Source organism: Cannabis sativa, chromosome 7 (assembly GCF_029168945.1).
Source record: "Cannabis sativa cultivar Pink pepper isolate KNU-18-1 chromosome 7, ASM2916894v1, whole genome shotgun sequence".
NCBI lineage: Eukaryota > Viridiplantae > Streptophyta > Magnoliopsida > Rosales > Cannabaceae > Cannabis > Cannabis sativa.
Window position 1 is genome coordinate 57,145,259 of NC_083607.1, and position 20,267 is coordinate 57,165,525.

Genomic DNA, 20,267 nt, shown 5'->3' on the forward strand with positions numbered 1-20,267 from the left:
AACATAATGATAAATATAAAATTATAGTATTTATTTTGTAAGTTTAGTAGTTTGTGCCCGGTATGTTTTGTTTGTTATCAATTTATGGTGGTGGTTGTTTTGTGTTTATCCTAAGATTGTCGTGAAGTAGCAATGACACATGATCTGTTCTGCAGTTAGTAGAGATAAGTTTTTTCTTCATAATATAATATTTCGGAATATTTTTCATTTAAATAAAAATTCTCATTTTAATATTACCATTAAGTAGTGTGCTAATTAAAGTTTATATATTTTATATAGGTATGTTTTATTTTACTCACTTGGTGAAGATGCAAGGACTTCAAAAGATAAGTTTTATTACAATTATCTTTCTTCAAATTTTACTATACTATTAATTTATGTCATAATTTTAAAATTGTTATATTTTTAACGTTTATTTATTAAGTTACTAATTAAATTTATTTATTTGATATTTTTGGTCTAGGTATCAACTTTTCTAGCAACAGTTCTTGCTTTCTTAGTTGGGTTGAGATGGACTTAAGGATTTCTCAGAGTAATTCAAGTGGAAGTTGTTGCCTTAATGATGGTTGCATTGGATTGGTTGCTGGAATTAGACTCTCTCTCATTTTTTTTGAGCTGATTGTTTAGATTTGTTCTCTGCCTTTTTTAAGAGGTTTTCTTTCTGTAATGATTTAGGCTCTCTATTTGATGTATTTATTAATTTACTGTCCAATTTTTCTAAGGCGTTCCTTATTCATACAAATCTTTCGACCATTATGGTTATGCATGAATTAGTTGTGCACGCACTTAAGGTGGATGGTGAGCTAATTTTGATGAAAAATCTTCGATCTCTTCTTCATGATGTACTCAACACTAATTTTTTTTTCAATGAAATTTTGTTCATTGTTCAAAAAAAAAAACTCTTTTAATTTTTAAACTATAGAACAACATTCATTACTCTAAACATATTTTATTAATTGTTTTGGGTGTTGGCATTCTTTTTATATTATGATGCATGTATTTTAAACTTATACTATAGTAGTTTGTGGGTTCTTTCAAGAGACATTTCTCACGTAATTCTTATGTAAAGTAAGTTGGAAGTTCAGGACTTTACTTGGCTTTTTAACACGATGAAGTTGAAAATATATAAATGTTAGGACTATATGAGAGTCAAAACTTGCTCCAACCTTCATTAGTTCTAAGCATAAAGTCGAATTAGAAAATAAGATCTCACTTGTAAATTGTAATACATAAACGAAAAAAGAACCAAACTTCTATCTTAATTTAGTAGTTAATCAAACAAAAACAAAAACCAGACTAACTAAACTCTGTTCTTCCTAAGGTATGTACCACAAAACATGGATTCTTCCACTATACACAATAATCCTTGCCATGCCATCCTGCCATAAGATCTTATGAAGTGTTAATAGAAGTCCTCCTCATCATAGTTAATGGCTGTAAAATCATCGTAGTCGAAAAAACCATCCCCATCTGAGTATCCAATATCAAAGTCATCATCAAACTCATCTTCAAATTCAAGAAGATTACTCAGAAAGGGGTCCTGATCGGCAAAGGGAAAATCATCGTCTTCCCCTGAAAACATCTCACCAGGATCAGAAATACGAACACAACCCTCAAGTGAATCAGAAGGTAACTTCACAAGTTTGATCTGCTCAGCACACCTTCTCCCCAAATCTCCCTTCAAATTAATATTGAGACATCGGCGCAGGTCAAGTGATTCGAGCTTACAACAACCATCAAGAATTGCTTGCAAGCCCAGGTTATTCATCCAACTTCCAATAAGCTGCAAATGGCGTAGTTCTGGCAAGTTTTTGCTAATGGCAATCACAACATTGTTAAAATCAATCTCTTGATCAAGAAAGAAGTAGTTAGAGCGTGCATAAGCTTCTGTGTACAATTTCAATGTTTTGAGATGAGGGCAACAGCGCCCCAATGCTTCGATAACAGTTTCTGAGATTTCGCAGTGTGTCAAATCAAGCTCTTCCAACAGTGGAAGCTTTCCGATAGCTTCAATCAATCCCTCATCTGAAAGATCAGAGCAAGAAGCAAATCGAAGGCGTTTGATCTGACTTGAACTGTTGAAAGGTTTTACAGGAAATAAAAGTAAGCACTAATGTAAAGAATGAAACTGAAAAAATGGGGAAAATGGAAACATCTGCAACAAATGCTAAAGATATTAAAAACAAAAATGAATAATTATAACAAAAGAGAAGTGATAATCAATCTAAATACAAACATCACAACATCAACATCCCAAAACTTTTTCATTGAACTAATCAAGTGAAGGATCATCAAATTGGTTACCTAAATATCTACCTATCTAAAATAATAGTTCTTAAATCTTTCTTTAAATAAAAAAACTATTAAAATTTCATGAAGAACATTGTAAATTATAGTAATAATCAATAAAACAAAAGCATAAGAATTTGATAACCCAAATTATCAAGTTGAAACACAATACAATAGTCAAGTTCACTTCTTTCCTTCTTTAAATCAAAATGAAAGAGAAGTAAGAAGAATTAGAATACCTAGCAGTGATATACCGAAGAAGTTCGTCGTTTCCAAACTTCTCGATGTTGAAATCAACGAGTTGGCCACAACTTCGGTCGACAATGTCGCGGCACATCTTTTCCGAGTCCCATTCGGAATCAATTTCGTGGCTGTGAATGTCAATGGTTCGCCACATATAAGGATCCTTGCAGATATAAAGCCACGACTTGCAAACCATCTGAGCAGTCGTCATGATTTTAATCGAACCCAGACGAGAGAGAATCGACGCCGTCACATCGCGCGGCAATTCCAGCCAGTTCCTCAGTTCTTCCGGCGGAGAGGGCTCCGTAGAGGTGGAAGACGCCATTGGCGATAGCAGAGAATTTCGTGTGCAACTGCAAGCTAAGGTTTTCCAGTGTCGAGAAAATGAAGAAATTTGAATGGGAAATGTAAAATAAAAAAAAAAGAAAAAGAAACATAGAAAATTACATTATATATTTTTTTTTTTAATTTTTTAATTTTTACACTTTAAAACATTTTTTTTTACATTTTTACGAAATTTCATATAAAAATTTATATTCAAAACAGTTTTTTTTTTACATTTTTATAGAATTCTACATAGAAATTTAAATTGCAACTAACGAAGTAACCTAAATTGCAACCAAAATCAGTATAGCAACCTAAATTTTATGAGCTCTTTCAAAATTTATTATATTTATCTCTTTTAAAAATATTAAACCATTAAATTTTGGTCTGAGAGCGAATAATAAAAGAGAAAATTAAATTTCTATGCTTAATTTAGTTACTTAATTAAAAAAATATCAAAAAATACATCTTTTTACACTATATCAAAAATATATTTATATAAGAAAATATTTAAGTCAAATCAACTTTTTTTATCACTTTTTTGTCGAAAAACTTTTTTTTAATTATTTTATTTTTAGCTGATAAACCAATCCCAACTCATATAATGTAAAAATAAGAATTTTTTCTAATTAAATAAAAAAATTAATCATAAAAACTCAAAAAATTTTAATATTACCCATTTATGGGTAATAACCATTCATGGGTAATACTCATTAAGAGTGCATCCATGTATGTATATATATTGTGAATGAGAATGAGATAGGAGAGATTTAATTCGTTTAGAAATAAAATTTTTAAAATTGTATTAGTGTGAGATATAATTTATTATATATGTTATTTTTTCAAAAAATTAATATATATATATATATAATTTTGTAACTAGTAACTTGTTACTTTTTTTATAACTATTAAGTAATTAAATAATTAAAATTCTAATTTTGTTATATTTCATTATATTGTAGGTTGTGAGATAATTTTTAAGGTTACGAATAATTTAGTGTTGATCGAATTTTAATTTGCTATAGGTATCTACATTCACTAACTTTTTGTTATTATAATTAATTATCAATGCATGCTTAATGGAGTTTAAATATCTTAAATATTCATCCGTAGTGAAGTAAGTTTTGTGATGTATTATACTGCAGTCGGATGGGTGTAATAATATGCATGCTAGTTAAGTTTGAATATCTTAAATATTCAACCATAGTGAAGTAGGTTCTGCGAATACATGTACAACGGTCAGATGGGTAGATAAATTTTGTGTTGTTAATCTTATTTTGTTTATTTTGTATTATTTTATTTGTTTTGTTTGTTATTTTAGGCAGATAGAATTCTTATGTATGCTCGGTATGTACGCATTCAATTCTGGGGTACATAGTGACTATATTGAGCAAATACTTGAGTAACCCTAGTATGGATCATTAGAAGGCGGCCAAATGGGTCATCAAGTAATTATAAAGAACAAATGATTATATGCGCACTTATCGGAGGTTAGAAAAATTAGAGATCATTAGGTATCCTGACACTGATGTTGTGGGTTGCCAAGAAACTAAGAGATCCACTTTTGGTTATGTCTACTTGTTGTCTAGAAGAGCTATATCATGCAAAAGTGCTAAGCAGACACTCATAGCTCATTCTATTATTGCAACAGAATTCATAGCTTGTTATGAGACAACCAATAATGTAGGGTTGAAAATCGGTCGATTATGGTCGGTTTTTACAATTTTATAACCGACCGGTCGGTTACGGTTTTTATTTTACGAAAACCGTGACTAACCGTTTAGAAATTATAATCGTATAAAACCGACCGTACGGTTTTTGGCAGTTTTTTAGTTTGGCAGTTTTGGACAGTTTTGGCAGTTTATTGCGGTTTTTGGCAGTTTTGGTAGTTTTTTAGTTTAACTATTTTTCTATTTCAAAAACCGAAAGCGACCGCCATGTCAAAAAAACCAAAACGGAAACCAATCGCCAAATTTGGTGATGACGTGGAACCAAAAATTCAGTTACGGTTTGATGGTCAGTTTTGATTTATCAGCTTTTATGAATACCCCTACAATAATGTAATATGGCTGTGAAATTTTATCACTTGACTATAGGTTGTGTAAGGAACTGAAAGACTGCTAAAGGTATATTGTGGCAATCTATTAGCAGTTCTATATTCAGATGACAATAGAAGCTTATCAAAGTCTAAACACATAGACATTAAGTTTTTAGTTGTTAAAAATATAGTTCAGAGTAAGATAGTAGCTATCGAGTATATTGGACCAAACTTATTGCTAGCAGACCCACTAAATAAAGTTTTGACACTCAAGGTCTTTCAAGAGCATATTGATTACATGGGTGTTGTTTTATTTGATGATATTCAATTTTAGTGGGAGTTTGTTTTCAATATTAGTTACTTTGTTGATTGACATTGTTACACTACTTTAAGTAGGTTTAGTTTTTTGTAAAATAAAGTTGATGGTTTTATTATCTTTATTAATCTGAATGTGTTATCTTTCAATTGTGGTTTGACATAAAATTTGAAAGACTAAGGATTAATCTCACTAACGAATAAAGAACCAATTAGAAACATAGGCATGATTAAGATAACATTACATGTGATTTCCAGTTACACATTCATATGATCTATGTGTTGGGAATATTTTACCAGGATCTAGATTTACTAACAAGTGTGTTGAATTAACATCCTAAATATGAATTCTCTAAAACAATGAAATTAAACATATAAGGGTTTAAGAAAACCTTACATTGATTGCAGCGGAATAATATGACTCCTTCCATTCAAGATCTCTAGCCCTTGATTCCTTTCTGTAGCAGAGCATTATCAAGATCTGAACCTGGATCTCTTTCTCTCCTTCGGGTTTGGTTACCACCGTCTTACTCACTATGATTGAGTACTTGACTTGCTATGTGTGGGCATGGCACTCTTTCACTATGGGTTTTGAATGTGAAGAACAATGAAGGAGGTAAAATCACTAAGGAATGAACTCTCTTATCTAGGTTGAAGGCAATAGTTAAATTGATAAGAGGATGAAATGAGAGAATCATGTTCTTTTTATAGTGTTTCAACTAGGGCTTAAGGTTGAAGTATATGGATTAAAAAGAATAAAATATTGGGCAAAATAAACTTCATGACCGTACACTTAAGTGGACCAATTTCTAGTTAGATTTTTTTCACTATATTTCAACCACTTATTATTCTTTTCAATAATACTATATTTTCCAATTCAATCCTATAAATGCCAAAACTATTTGTTTAATAATTATAATTAATTACTAAATAAAATTATTATTTATGTAATTTATTAATTTGACCATATAAAGTCTCTTAATTAACAAATTGACCTCAAAACCTCTTTTCTTCACAATTAAGCCCTTGCTTAGTGAAATTTATAAATAAGACATAGTCTAATTTTAGAATTATAATTGATTAATTAAAATCAATTAATTGAGTCTACAAACAGTATTATATCAACTAGGGAGGGGACCATGGGCCTATATAACCGAGCTTTCAATAGGTAGATCTAGAATTTACCAAGTAAATTCTCTAACTTATTAATTCCGTCTTGCGCCACTATAAATTTGGAATTGAATACACTCTCAGTTTATATAGAACGCTCTATATGTACCATGATATAGATACGTTATGATTATCTATTGTTACAATCCTAATAGTCAAGGATCTTCTATAAATGATCTACACTGAATAGGGATAAATTTACTGTTCTACCCTTCAATGTATTTTATCCTTAAAACACTTAGCAACCTATAAATGATACTTCAGTAAACTAATATAATTATTGAAATGAGGCCTCAATCATTTATCTCTACTCAGCCAAGCTCGAAGGAAATCATCGTTTCACTTCTAAATACTTATAGAAGTTATAGATTCTATATCTATGTTTAGTGCTCCCACTCAATTGAACTACCATGTCCTTAATCTGTATGTCACGAGAAGATCCAATTAGTCGACTTAAACGAATAAATTGAAGAACATAAATAATACAACTAAGATTGAGCCTAACCATATCAGGATTAAGATCCATAGACCTAAAATCAACCATTGATATTGACTTAAAAAGATATAACGGTAAGTTTATGATATCTTCTTCAAGACCAATATCGGTCACTTCCAATGTATACTTCATACATCCGATATTGGTCAACTTTACCAATACCCTGGAAAGGACATAACACTTATCCACGGTGTAAGTATACCTTATCTCACATTATCATGCCAGTCTAAATCCAGTGAACTGACAAATTCTGATAATTAAATTTTTGAACATATAATCATGATTATATTCTACTGTGCTGACGACACTATAATCATGAACAAATATATACATATTTACATATATTCTGGACTTAATAGAATTTATACATTAAACGTAATCATGAAATAAATCATGTGAACCATGCAACATAAAAGCGATTTATGATCTTATATTAATTAGTAAATCTAATTATATTAAAATGAATTTTATTTAAAGCACAAAATCCAACACTATGTCATTAAATATATTTGATATGGTGATCATTCATGGGTCCAGTTACGATAAATGTAACGAAGGTCGCTTTTGTCTCATACTGGTATATGAGATGGACCAGATAGTCTAAAGGAGATGTTTTAAGAATAATTAGCAAGTTTGTGTGCACATAAGATTAATCAAATGTAATTGTCATTGAAATTAATTTGTAGCCCTAGTGAGAGATTGTTGGGTTATTTTTAATAATCTAATATGTGGGCTTACAAATTAAGATAATTTCATTTATTTGAGCGAATATTCTAAACTGTGCTAAATAAGTGATCTAATTAAATGAGTCCTATAAACATATTATTTGGTAAGGGTTTTGTAATGTGTAATACCCAATACTAAACCAAATTAAAGTTTATGGGGCTCTAATTAGTTTGTTATATAAAGAACATAAGGGTTTGGTCCCCTCCCCATAGATAGAAGATTAGTCTTTCGAAGATCATATACCCATCATCTCATTTCATATCTAATTTCATGAAATTATGTATGTCTTTCATCTTATTGATTCATACAATAACTTGATAATCTGATATTAATTTAAGATCCATATGTATTTTAGATCTATTTTTTAATATAAAAAATATTGTAAAATATTATGTATAGAACGATAGGGGTGTGAATAAATCGATCCAATCTAATGACAACCGACCGATCCAATTACAACTGAGCGCTAAACATTAGATATCTAATTGTGATCAGATCAGATTGGATATTATTTTTGAATATCCAATTGGATCGGATCAAATGTTGGATGGGATGTCTAAAAATCTAATACATCCAATATCCAATTAAACTAATTAGTATTTTCATTTAATTTGGATGAGTAATTAGATTTTATAATATTAAATGTAAAATATTTAATATTTATTGTTCAATTTATTTAGTACCCATCAATGGGTAGTACCTATTGAGAAGTGTTCCATATATGTATATATAAAAATTAACATTAAAATTTTACTCTTTTTTTCTTAGATTTGATGGATCCAATCTAATCCAATCCAATATACACTGGACCTAAAATATTGGATGGATCCCATCCGATCCAAAAAATACTAATTTAAAATATTGAATAAATTCAAATTAAGCCAATAAATATATATGAAATACATTTAACGGATAGAACCTATCCAATCCAACATTCAATGGATGTTAGATCGATTGGATGGGTGCTATTAATTGGGTGGGATTAAATGGTAAAATCTAACATCTAATATATAATTGAATCGAATCTGAATAGACCTAAAAATATTAAATGTTGCCCAATAAACATCCTTATAAACTAGGATGGACCTTATTTTAAAAACAATAAATATTTTAACCATTACTTATTCAAATTTATTTATTTATGTAATATATCTAAAATTATAATTTCTGTATTTGGTTATCTTTCTACCTTTACTTTCTTCTCTCCTTTATTTAATTCTTTTTCTCAATCCTCTCTTTTTTCCGTCCCAACTCTCTCTCCTCTCTATTTCTTCTTCTTGATAATGTTTTTTTTTATTCTTGTAACCCCATAATAATTCAACGATTAAGGATATTTTATTATAATGAACATAAAATATATTATATATAGTTTTGATTTGGAATAATATATCACGACACCCAAAAAAAAATATGGCCAAATATATATTAGATTTTTGTCTCTAATTAATATATTATTGTGCTCTTTAAATTTTTCGCGGGTTAAAAATAGTTTCTAAACTATTATAAATAATTTTTCTCTTAAATTTTATTATACGTGATAAATAAAATGATAATATAAATGTTTAAAAAATTATTATATTATTATTTCAAAAAAAAAATTATTATATTAGTGTTACCTGTATAATTTAAAAATAAAAAATATATATTTTTAAAAGAAAATTATTAAATTAAAAATTAATTAATGATGATTAAAAAATGTGTAAAACTAAATTAAAAATTTTAAATTTTTTTTAAAAATTATTTACACACATGATACTTATGTGATAATTTTCTAAACAGTTGCCCGTGTTACAAAACCAGATAAAAAGACTAATTTATAATATGAATAGTTCCGGAATTATTTTTAACAAACTAAAAAATTTAAAAGCACGATAATACATAAGTTATAATTCATAAGTCAAAATCCTAAATAGCGCAAAAAAAAAAAAAATATCGGAATACAACCACTTTCTTAATTTAATTGTCTTAAGTGGAGGATTAGATCATTTGGTTGAAAATTGAAATATTATTCTCCTCTAATGAATGAATTATACATACATAAAGTGATTTATATTTGAATATAAATTGATAAAGATGATTTTTTATTATTATAATCATAATAATATAGAGCCTTTTATAGCCATATTTTTGTAAATAAAAAGTCAAAAGGAGCCACGAGAAGAGTGGCAAAGAAAAAGTCAAAAGAAGAAGAACTCAATAATTATTGTGCATCATTTACAACCATCCAAATAGCCAACCATTACAGAAACTTGCGAATCACCAAACAAACCCAACAACATCATAACATGACAATAATATTATTCACAAAATACAAAATAAATAAAAAAATAAAAAATAAAACTAATAAATTATTAAATATTAACTAATTGGAGAGAGAGAAAGAAAAAGAGAGAGAGAGAGTGCGAAAGCAATATCTCCTTCTTCTCTTTTAACTCCTTTTTAGCTCTCTCTCTCTCTTTTTTGTTTTTAATTATTATTATAATTATTATAAATTTTTCTTTAATAAAATTACAAACATTAAACACTTTTTTTTTCTCTCTGTTTCATTTGATCCACCATTTCTGGATATACAATAAAGCTTTGCTTTTTATTATTTGTACTCAAATATTAATTTTGTCTCTTTTCTTTTCTCTCTATTACATTACTGAAGATCCATTTTCCCGGGAAAAAGCAAATATGAGTGGGCTTAGAGCTTTTTCATCTCCTGATTTACCATCTTCACAGAATCATGCCGAAAGATCAGAAGATCACAGTTTCGAAGGTAATAATTATAATGTCATATTCATATATCATTGTATGTATATAATATTATGTAATGTAATGTCCTTGTTTTCATTTTCCCGAGAAACAATCAGAGAATTCTCGAAATCCCATCAACAACTTTTTTATTTTTTTTTTATTTTTTTGTTATTATTTTAAGGCATCTCCACAAGCGTTAAGCTTCTGTTAAAACTAGTCCAAGATCACAACGAGGCCGGCGGGAGCAAAGATGACCGGAAAACCCAAAGGGTAGCCGGAATGATGAGCATATTGGAAGACCTGAAGACCCGGATTCAGAAATCTCAGAGTTCGGGTCGAAAACCGGAGCTCCGAAGATGCAATACGGATCTGAAACCAAGCAGTAACGCTCCAAGGGAAAAGAAGCCAAATGAGATGTTGGTTTGTTCTTCTTGTTCTTCTTCTATAAACGACGACAAAGAAAAGCTTAAACGACAATTGAGTATGAGCTTGGCTGCTAGGAAGAGTCTTGAGATTATGTGTACAAGTTTGGGTAAAGAGAAAGAGATTATGGCTTCTGAGCTTTCTAGGAAAGTTCAAGAAATTGCTGAGCTTGAAGAGTTGATAAGTGATTTAAGAGCACAAAACGACATGTTGTTAGGGAAAGTGAAAGCTTGTGCTGTTGAACATAAGGATATTATTAATAATAATAAGAGATTGTTATTATCTGGTGTGGGAGAGTCCAGCCAAGGTGGTAATAATAATGCTGCTTTACAGGAAAGGAACAAGACTCTTTCTGAGCAGCTTTTGAAATCCCTTGATGGGTATAGATCTATGAAGAGAAAGCTTAAGGATTGTCAAGAGGAGAATGGGAAAATGGAGAATGTGATTGAGAGAATTGGAGGTGAAGTGAAGAATGGGGTTGAGAGAGTGAAGAGTTTGAAGGAGAAGATTATTATTGGTAATAAGAAGAATAATAATAATAATAATAACAATGATGAAAGTGTGGATATTATTGAGGATATTAAGGCTTTGGAGGGTATGTTTGAGGATCTTAATTTGAAGATTTCTAAGCATAGGTACAAGAAAAGTGAGTCTCCTAAGAAGAACAAAAGTGACACCAAAAAAGTCAGTAAGTGTTCTGCTACTGCTGCTGTTTTGGAGTAACTGAGATTGTAAGTCACTCAAAATTTACTTGTGGAATTTAGACAAGAGGGTGGTGTGATGTGGATGAAAATAGAGAAAAGCAATAAATATGAAGAATAGGTGATGGGTTCTGGTGGAGATGTAAAATGCTAGAGACATTGCTCTCCTAGAATAGGAGCCCCCCTATCTGGTCTGACCACATTTGGGTCCTCTTTTGTTTTTGTGTAGATTTTTAGGGTGCTCAACATTGTACCACTATCTTTGGAATTTTGAGAAAAGGCCAAAGAGAATCAGTTATGATGTGTCAAAAAGGAGAAACATTAACTTTTAGCACGTTGGGTGTTTGTGTGATTTGATTTTTTCCAGGTTTTGACATGACCCCACTTCTTACCCCTGCCCCACACTGTTGTATAATTCCAATTTACTTCTTATTTAGTATCCTTTTCTTTGAAAGCAAGAGATGATAATGAAAAGTTTGAGCAACTCTTAATAGTACTGTTCACCTTTTCTATGTTCTTCCTAATATTTAGTTTGATTTAAAATCATTAACACATGCCAAAGAGACAAAATCACCTTAAAAAGAAAAATACCTTATATTACTACACCACTATGAGAAAAAAAGTTTCTAATGTTTATTGAAAAGGTGGCCTAAAATATGTACATGACTTTTTGTAAATAATAAAACAAGCATTTTATTTTTAGAAACTTTGTAACTTGGAAGCAGCAATAGAGTTCAAAACCCATGAATTGCTTACTACTTTGGCTTCAGATGAACTTGCTAGAACCTCTGCATTGTACCGCCTATGGCTAATGGTCTCGTCCCTCTTGGTGGGATCAGAATGATTAAGAAGCTCGAGGCTGTAAATAACATACGTTTGGCTTTCGAAAGAGCTGAACAGCATCTCTTTATGGGGAGATGAAACAGGTTTTCTATGCAGAATAGTTCCTCCAGCAGCAGCTATGAGATCTTGTAGATAGCCTTTGTATGAAGATTCGAAATCTCCCATGAAATAAAACTTAAACCCGTCAAACAGCTTCGGTTGCTGCAACAAGAAAATTTATAAATTTGAATGTCATGATACAATAATGCAAAGTGCTCACTTGAGATTATCACTAGAGTTTTAGTACTAACTGTAAAGGTAAAAATAACAGAAAAATGCATTCAATATCAAAAAATGGTTCAAATATTTAATTAAGTTGTTAAGCTAGGCGCTTTAAAAGAAGTACAAAAAGTGATGAGCTAAGATAAATAAATGATTTTGTGAAGGTTATGGGGAACCAACCTTGTTCTGAACCCTGAGTCTTCCAAGTCGAGGGCCATCCTGGATTCCATGACTGTCCACAGTAACTTCAAAACACTCTTCATCAACAAGTTTCATTGCTTCCATGCATGCCTTGATCCCTATTCAGGCATAGACAATTGAAACAAAATAATAGGTTATGAGCAGCACTTTTATCACATGATAGATATATACATAACCAGGTTTTAATCCTCTTTAAAGTTAGAGTCCAAATCAAACACGCATTAGAAATGTTTGATAAATGATTTAGTACTACTTACATTTCATACTTAGTATCCACTTCCCATCCAAAATACCCATCAAAACTTTGAGGGTTCTTTTGCATGCTCCACTTTCATCCGTTGATGCAATAACATGAGTGACATTTGATTCCCACTTCTTTGAAATTGTAATTCCAGAAATTCTCTCAAATTCAGAAACTGTTTCCTGCAGTACCGACCCACAAAGGATATTATTTAGACTTTACAGTGAAAAGATGTTAAGATGGAAAGACTTAATTAATACATTAATCTTCCTTACCCTCTCTGAATTTGTCAGAGCTGAACAACAGAGAACTATTTTTTTAGAGATTCCACAGGAACTCCAGCTTGGAGTGGTAGCAAGATCTTGCTTAATAGCAACTTTACTATTTTGAACAGATGATCTAGGAGAGGTACCAAGATCATGCTTAACTTTATTATGATTAACAGATGATAGCCTAACCATGATCATGAAAAAAAAAAAAGTTAGTTCAGTATTTCTGTCTGGTTAATGTAAATAATTGGAACTTTCAGAAAAGGGTCTATTTACTTTTTCGAGTTGCAAGTCCTCTTTCTTGCCTGTGATTCCAAACTCTCACAGTGGAACTTAGATTCAGGATGAAGTGGACATAGGATAACAAAGTTTTCCTGAAATACAAACCAAGATTAGAATATATTATTTTGAACTACAAAAACAAGTAAAAACCAATAAAAGTTCTGAAAGGAAATTAGCACGTACTGTATCCCATCGGCATTGGGGCATCAACATGGCACAGGTTACATGGAAACTCTTGCGACAACTCTTTTCATAACAACCGAGGGCAGCACCTTTTATTCCACAGCAACTACATTTAATTCTTCGACTTCTAGTTAATTCAGCTTCAAGATTGATAGCAGCGCCATCTTCAAAGTACACATTTGGTGCCCTTCACATATTTTTACAGTAATCAGTCCAAAGAAACTAACATTTGAAAAGCTCCTAACTAATCCCATTAACTCTTTCAAAGTTAAGACTCAGTATATTAAAAACACAATAGATAATGTCTCAATTACACATATAAAAGAAGAAAATATGTTTTTGCTGCTCAGAAAAAGTCTTACCATTCAGTGCAACTTCTGTGTGAATGTATGATTTTGGAGCCACCATTGTAATCTGCAGCAACTGGTCTGCCATTGTAGTAGTGAACCATATCTCCAGAAGCCTGTAATTTTGGTTTGGCAAATACGATGATTATTAACGGATTTAGAATATAAATGGACAGTGTATATATGAGGGAATTAATGTTACATGACAAAAGAAATTTAGATGAAGTAAATACCTCTGTCTCTTCAGAAGAAAGACAAAAGGCGCATTGAATTTTACTGGGAATGTTTTGGCATCTCTGCAATACCACATCACCAGTCAAAGAAAGTTTCTTCACTTTCGATGGATCAGTGAAACTTCCAACATCCAACTTGTGTTGAATGTCATCAGCTATCTCACCAGTAGAGTCCCCTATAAATGACACTTTCAACTTTCTTTTGTTCCTCAATCCATGATCACTTGACTTAGCTTTTGCTATACTGGAAAGTTTATTGGATTCCTTCATAGATTCAGAGGGTTTGATCTTATTGGCTAGAGGAACTAATAAAGCAGATAAATTAGCTATGGCATCCTCGTTTGTTTGGCCATTCACATTAGATGCTTCTTCAGAATCATTTTGCATACTGTCAAGTCTTTGCCTTTTTAAGCTCACTGGATGCTGTATCTGGTTCTGGACATGGATCTTATCACTGTTGCTACCAGGACTCTTTGAGCTAAGATCCTTGCATCTCTTTTTCTTCCCTAAGGAAATAGGCAGTTCAGTGCTAGTGTCTTTATTCTCTTCATCTAATGTTTCAGCTCCTTCAGAGGCAGCACAAATTTTCTTAGCTCTTTTGAAAGTACTGAGCGTTTCTTGACCTTTATTATTCAAATCAACACTAATTCCAAGAGCCTCCTTAGCATTTTTCTCAGGACAAGTGGCTCCACCAGTTTTTTTGGCCTTCCTACCTCTCTTTTTAGAACTCTGACAATCATTGGCATATTTGGTTCCCAGAAGGGAATTGTCACACAATTCATTAGTGCTTCCATTGCCTTCTTTCCTAGCTAGCACCTTTTTAGCTCTTGTTTTGTCTCTTGGTACTTCTTTCAGGTCTTCTGCTTGAACTGCCAATTGATCATTATCAGCAACCTGCATTTTAAAACTATTGAGCATCTCTTTGCCTTTTTCATTTAAATCAACACTAAATCCAAGAGCATCCTCAGCATCTTTCTCAAGAAATGTGGTTCCAACTGTTTTTTTCGCCTTCCGACCTCTCTTCTTAGAACTCTGACAACCTTCTTGATCATTAACATTGTTGGTTCTATGAAGGGAAGTGTCACACAATTCATTAGTGCATTGGTTTTCTTTTTTCCTGGCTAGCTTTTTTTTGCCTCTTTTTTTGTCCTGCAGTACTTCTTTCAGGTCTTCTGATTCAACTACTAATTCATTCGTATCAGCAACCTCCATATTAGAAATATTGAGCATTTCTTGACTTTTCTCATTTGAATCTACACTCACTCCAACTTCCTTGGACTTTTTCTGAGGACACATCACTTTAACTGCTTTTTTGGCCTTACAGCCTCTCTTCTTAGAACTCTGACAACCTGCTTGATCATTAGCATTGTTGGTTCCAGGAAGAGAAGTATCATTCAGTTCAATAGTGCATCTGTCATCTTCCTTTCTAGCTGGCAATACTTTGCTTCTTTTTTTACCCTTTCGTACTTCTTTCAGGGCTTCACCTTGAACGGCCAATTCATCAGTATCAGCAACCTGCATTTTTATTTAATTTAGTAAAGCTGCTGACTTAACAAAACTGGACATTAAAATAGACAAATATCAAGTGGGACAAAAATCTGTACCTGCGTCTTAAAAGGACTTGTACACAATTCAGGAGAGCAAGCTCTTTGTGTCCATTCAAACATTTCACTATCAAACATATCAGCAACATTATAGGATTTACCAGGCTCTCCTTCCTACAAAAGATCAGAAATTGAAGAGAAAATAAGTGGCAATTTTTCAAGGTCTGCAATAAATTTGTTATATCATAAATCATATTACTTAGTCTTAGTTGATTCTTGATTGTTTAACTCGAAAAAGTACATTACTAAATAGAAAGCTAGCATAGGATAAATAAACTAAATATGCACTCACTTCAGGGGCCATTTCTAACGAGTTTTCATCATCAGAATCTTTGATATCACTGAAAGCAGGAATAGCTGGAAGTGACATATTAATGAATGGATCTGTACAAGTTTGCTGACTTAAATTCTCTACATTTTCATCATCTCTCAACCAAAAGAAAGGTGAAAGATTCGGTTCTTCAGATAATTTATCAACATCTCCAGGTTGTGAATGTGGCACCTGAATTCTTTTCTTGGCTGGAAATGAAGGTTTTGCATGACCAGAATCAAAAACTTTAAGATCAGAGTTACATCTTTCTATTGATCCTTGTTCTTTGAAAGTGTCCTGCTTTTCTATACAAATTTGGCTAGAATCATGCCTGTTCCGAATGTTGGAATCATCCACTGGCTTTTTTCCATCTGTAATGTGGAAATAACATAAGGGAAAAGAATAACCCAAACCCAAAAAAAAGACAACAAAAAAGGCATTTTGAAAAAGAAAAATTAAAAATGACATCTTGCCAAACTTAAGAACAAGAACACCTCTATAAACAAAGAGAGAAGGTCTTGGTTATAATGAAAACAAGTATGATGCATTTGTACTCTATCCTTGTACATTAAACTAACCTATGAAAAATGTATCAAAGCTTAGGATCAAAATTAGTCTTTAGGTAGGGAGCTAAATGGTTGTTATGAAGATTAAAAATCATAAGAACATAATTAAAATGCCATTGTACATCTGTGCTCTTACATTATTAACCGCACAATTAATGTACACCCTTTTTTACATGTCAAATGCATATATACACCAGCTATTTATACCTGATGATTTAGATGCAGATGCATTCTGAGTGATAAATATATTCATTCCCGAAGCAACCTCCATACTTTTGTAAACGCTAACCAAATTATCCATGTGAGGAACAGGGCGAATCTCTGCATCAAAATGTAATAGACACCAAAAATGATAAGAGAACAATAAAGCTTAGCTAACCAGTTCTAAGAAACTGATATAATGCTTCAGCATAAAAGCTTCAAAGATTCAAACTCAAACACATACCTCTACGTCGATATGGAATTTTACAGACAGGACAATTGGAATCTGATTTCATCGATTTCACAATACACGAACTGAAAAAAAACACACAGCTAACATCAACAACCAATACAATGCAAACCCTAAAACCAAACCAACTAAACTTGTTCTGGAAGACAAACCCTTACTTGCAGAAAACATGGTTGCAATTCAGTGTAGCCGCGGAACTCAGTAAGCTCAAACTATAAAGAACCAAAAAAAAAAAAAAACATTTATATATTGTGAAAATGATAAGAACAAACAAAAAAAAAGGAAAGAAAGTCGACAATACCAAATGGGACACTTGAGCTCTCTGCCCATTCTTTCAAGATGGTTCGGATCCGCCATTGATCTATTTCTTGTGTTCAAATCACACTTTGTAATTGTTTTTCTGAGATTGAAACCAAAGCGAAGAGTTTTTCTTCTTTTTCTTCCTTTTAAATATTTTCTTTTAGTTTTTCTTTTTGGTGTTTTTGAATGTATATATAAAGCCGCCAATTTTCTAAGGCGCGCCTAAAGTTTCACCGTGTTTTGGTTTTGGCGGGTTAAATAAAATTTTTGTTTTGAAAAGTGGGGTATAGCTAATTAAAGGTTCTGATTTTGCCACGTCATTAATTCTTAGTGGCGATGCTTACGTGGCAAGATCATAGCTGATAGCTTCTCCAGCACAAACGAAATTAATCTCATTTTTTATTCTGCTCATATAGTAATAATATAGCTTCTCCAAGACACCATTGAGAAATGTGGAGGCAATAAGTTTGGTCTATGTTTGGTTGAGTGGAAAGAATATAGGATTAAAGAAAAGAAAAATGCTAAAAGGTAATAATGGTATCTAGCACCTTCTTAATTATTTGTTAATATTGTTATTAGTCCAACTAAGTATCGGGTTCCACATAATTTAATATAATAGTTTTTAGAGAGTATCCCTAATCAATCGCAACATGACATGTCGAGATGGTGCTAGGCATCACTGGCGCCTAATAGCAATATTGAAGGAAAAGAAAATAGGATTGAAGAAAAATATTATGTAATGGAAAGGAGAGAAAAGTATTTTTCATTAGACTAATTAGGATTTTTATCTCTTCAATTTTGACATGTATTAAATTATGTTGTTGAAATTTTAAGATTGTTAAAAATCTCTCTTAAACTATTGATATTATTAGATTTAAGGATTTTTGTCTAATTTTAGTAAGAAAAATCTAACATTGATGAAAGTTCAGGCGCATAATTTGGGACATGTCAAAGTTCGAGTGGTATGATTTGGTATATATTAAAGTCTGGGGAGCATAATTTAGTACATAAACAATCACTTAATTAATAAAATTCAATGTAGTTGAATAAAAGTCCTTAAATCCAACAATTTTAATAGTTTAGGGAGAATTAACGGCCATAAAATTTTAGTGGACATGATTTGATATATGTCAAAGTTTATTAGGGAAAACAATTACAAATTAACCTTTTCATTAACTTGTTTAGTATTGACATTGAGGTAAAAAATAGAAGAAAATAAAAAAGGAGTTCTATTTCCACTTCATAAAATAATAATTACACCTTATGATTTTAAAAAAATAAACTTAAATATTTTTTAAAAAATACTCTTAATATTTAAAAAAAACTCCTCACATTATTTTATATTAATTTTAATACTTATTTTTATTTTTTTTTCATATTTTTTTCTTCTAAATTGTATATATTTTTTTTTATTTTTTCTAAGAAAAATTCATATAATTTTTATTTTAATTTTTTTATCATAATATTTTAAATATAATTTATTTTTATTTGATAGATATATTTTTTAAGAATATAAATTAGAAGAAAAAAGTTAAAAATAACTTAGTACCATTAAAAATATAAATTTTATATAAAATAAAAATTATTAAAATATGATATCTTTATTTTTAGGCTAATTGTGATTTTTGCCCCCTAAACTTTAACATGTACCAAATCATGCCCCTGAACTTTTTTTTACCGTTAAAAATTGTTGGGTTTTATGCCCTAAATAAAACTTATTTCAATATAATCAAATTTACTTATTAATATAGATCAGAAATAACATTTAATGTTGCATGGTTCACATAATTTATTTCATGATTATATGTACATAATGTATAAATTCATCTGAAACCCTTTTCACATACTTGATCCTGTTTATTGTGTCTGATTAGTGGTTAAAAATACACTTTTATTTATTTTAAATGATAAAATAAATTGAGTTTTAATTGATATTTTCATGAAATTATTGTAATATATTTTATAAATGAAAATATTTGATTTTGATTCAATTTATGTCTTTCTTGTAGGAATTAAAGTGTATTTTTGTTGAAAGAAAGAGGAAGGAGCAAAGTTGAAAAGAAATGAAGAAAAAAAAATGGCATTTTTGTTGAAGTCCAAAGCAACCCAACCCAATAAGGTTAAGCCTAGCCCATGAAGCTCATCATCAATTTTGTCTCTTCCAAAGCATGTGATGCAATGATGATAAGTCTAGGTCATCATCAACCCTATTTTCCTCTTCCACACTCAACCTTCATCCAAAGAGTAGAAGTCAAAATCACAATGATAACAAAAATAATATTAATTTTATTTTTGATTTGAAATGTCAAATTTAATTTTAATATTTATTTTATAATCCCAAATTTTTATTTATTTATTTTTAGTCCTTTTATGGCTCTATAAATAGGAGCTCATTTTAGTAATTTTTAGTGTGTAATTTTTAGTGTAGAAAAACTATAGCAAAATTCTCTCAACTTTTCTTCTCATCTTTTCTCTTTAGAAATTTTATGAGAATGATTAGCATAATGGCCTAATCTTCCTTGGAAGGTTAGGGATGATTCCATATGCAAAGTGAGGTTATTTTGTATCTTTGATTCACTTTTTGTTGTAATGTTTATTTGAGTAATGCAAGTTCATATTCCACTTTTATTTTTATGTTCTTCTTCCATCTATACTATCTATGCTATTATACCAAATATATATATAGACTTAGTCATGCTCTTTCTATATATT

At 30.8% G+C, this 20,267-nt stretch overlaps 3 protein-coding genes across 3 annotated transcripts; 1 reads left to right on the plus strand and 2 right to left on the minus strand.

Moving 5' to 3' along the window:
* Nucleotides 1-1,147: 1,147 nt before the first annotated feature.
* On the minus strand, nt 1,148-2,926 carry LOC115697068 (F-box protein SKIP19). The gene is made up of 2 exons (XM_030623976.2): nt 2,529-2,926; nt 1,148-2,075 (listed from the first exon to the last, which is right to left on the minus strand). Exons 1-2 carry the CDS (start codon nt 2,855-2,857, stop codon nt 1,403-1,405), a joined length of 1,002 nt encoding a protein of 333 aa, XP_030479836.1. The 5' UTR covers nt 2,858-2,926; the 3' UTR covers nt 1,148-1,402.
* Nucleotides 2,927-9,931: 7,005 nt separating this feature from the next.
* LOC115697783 (uncharacterized) lies at nt 9,932-11,948 on the plus strand. Its single transcript, XM_030624910.2, has 2 exons — nt 9,932-10,362; nt 10,522-11,948. Exons 1-2 carry the CDS (start codon nt 10,278-10,280, stop codon nt 11,484-11,486), a joined length of 1,050 nt encoding a protein of 349 aa, XP_030480770.1. The 5' UTR covers nt 9,932-10,277; the 3' UTR covers nt 11,487-11,948.
* On the minus strand, nt 10,430-17,789 carry LOC115697782 (protein BREAST CANCER SUSCEPTIBILITY 1 homolog). Its single transcript, XM_030624909.2, has 14 exons — nt 17,557-17,789; nt 17,414-17,467; nt 17,250-17,320; nt 17,012-17,125; nt 16,221-16,609; nt 15,929-16,042; nt 14,325-15,839; nt 14,107-14,207; nt 13,745-13,931; nt 13,556-13,653; nt 13,286-13,463; nt 13,027-13,192; nt 12,749-12,867; nt 10,430-12,508 (listed from the first exon to the last, which is right to left on the minus strand). Exons 1-14 carry the CDS (start codon nt 17,610-17,612, stop codon nt 12,164-12,166), a joined length of 3,507 nt encoding a protein of 1,168 aa, XP_030480769.1. The 5' UTR covers nt 17,613-17,789; the 3' UTR covers nt 10,430-12,163.
* Between the last annotated feature and the right edge of the window lie 2,478 nt (nt 17,790-20,267).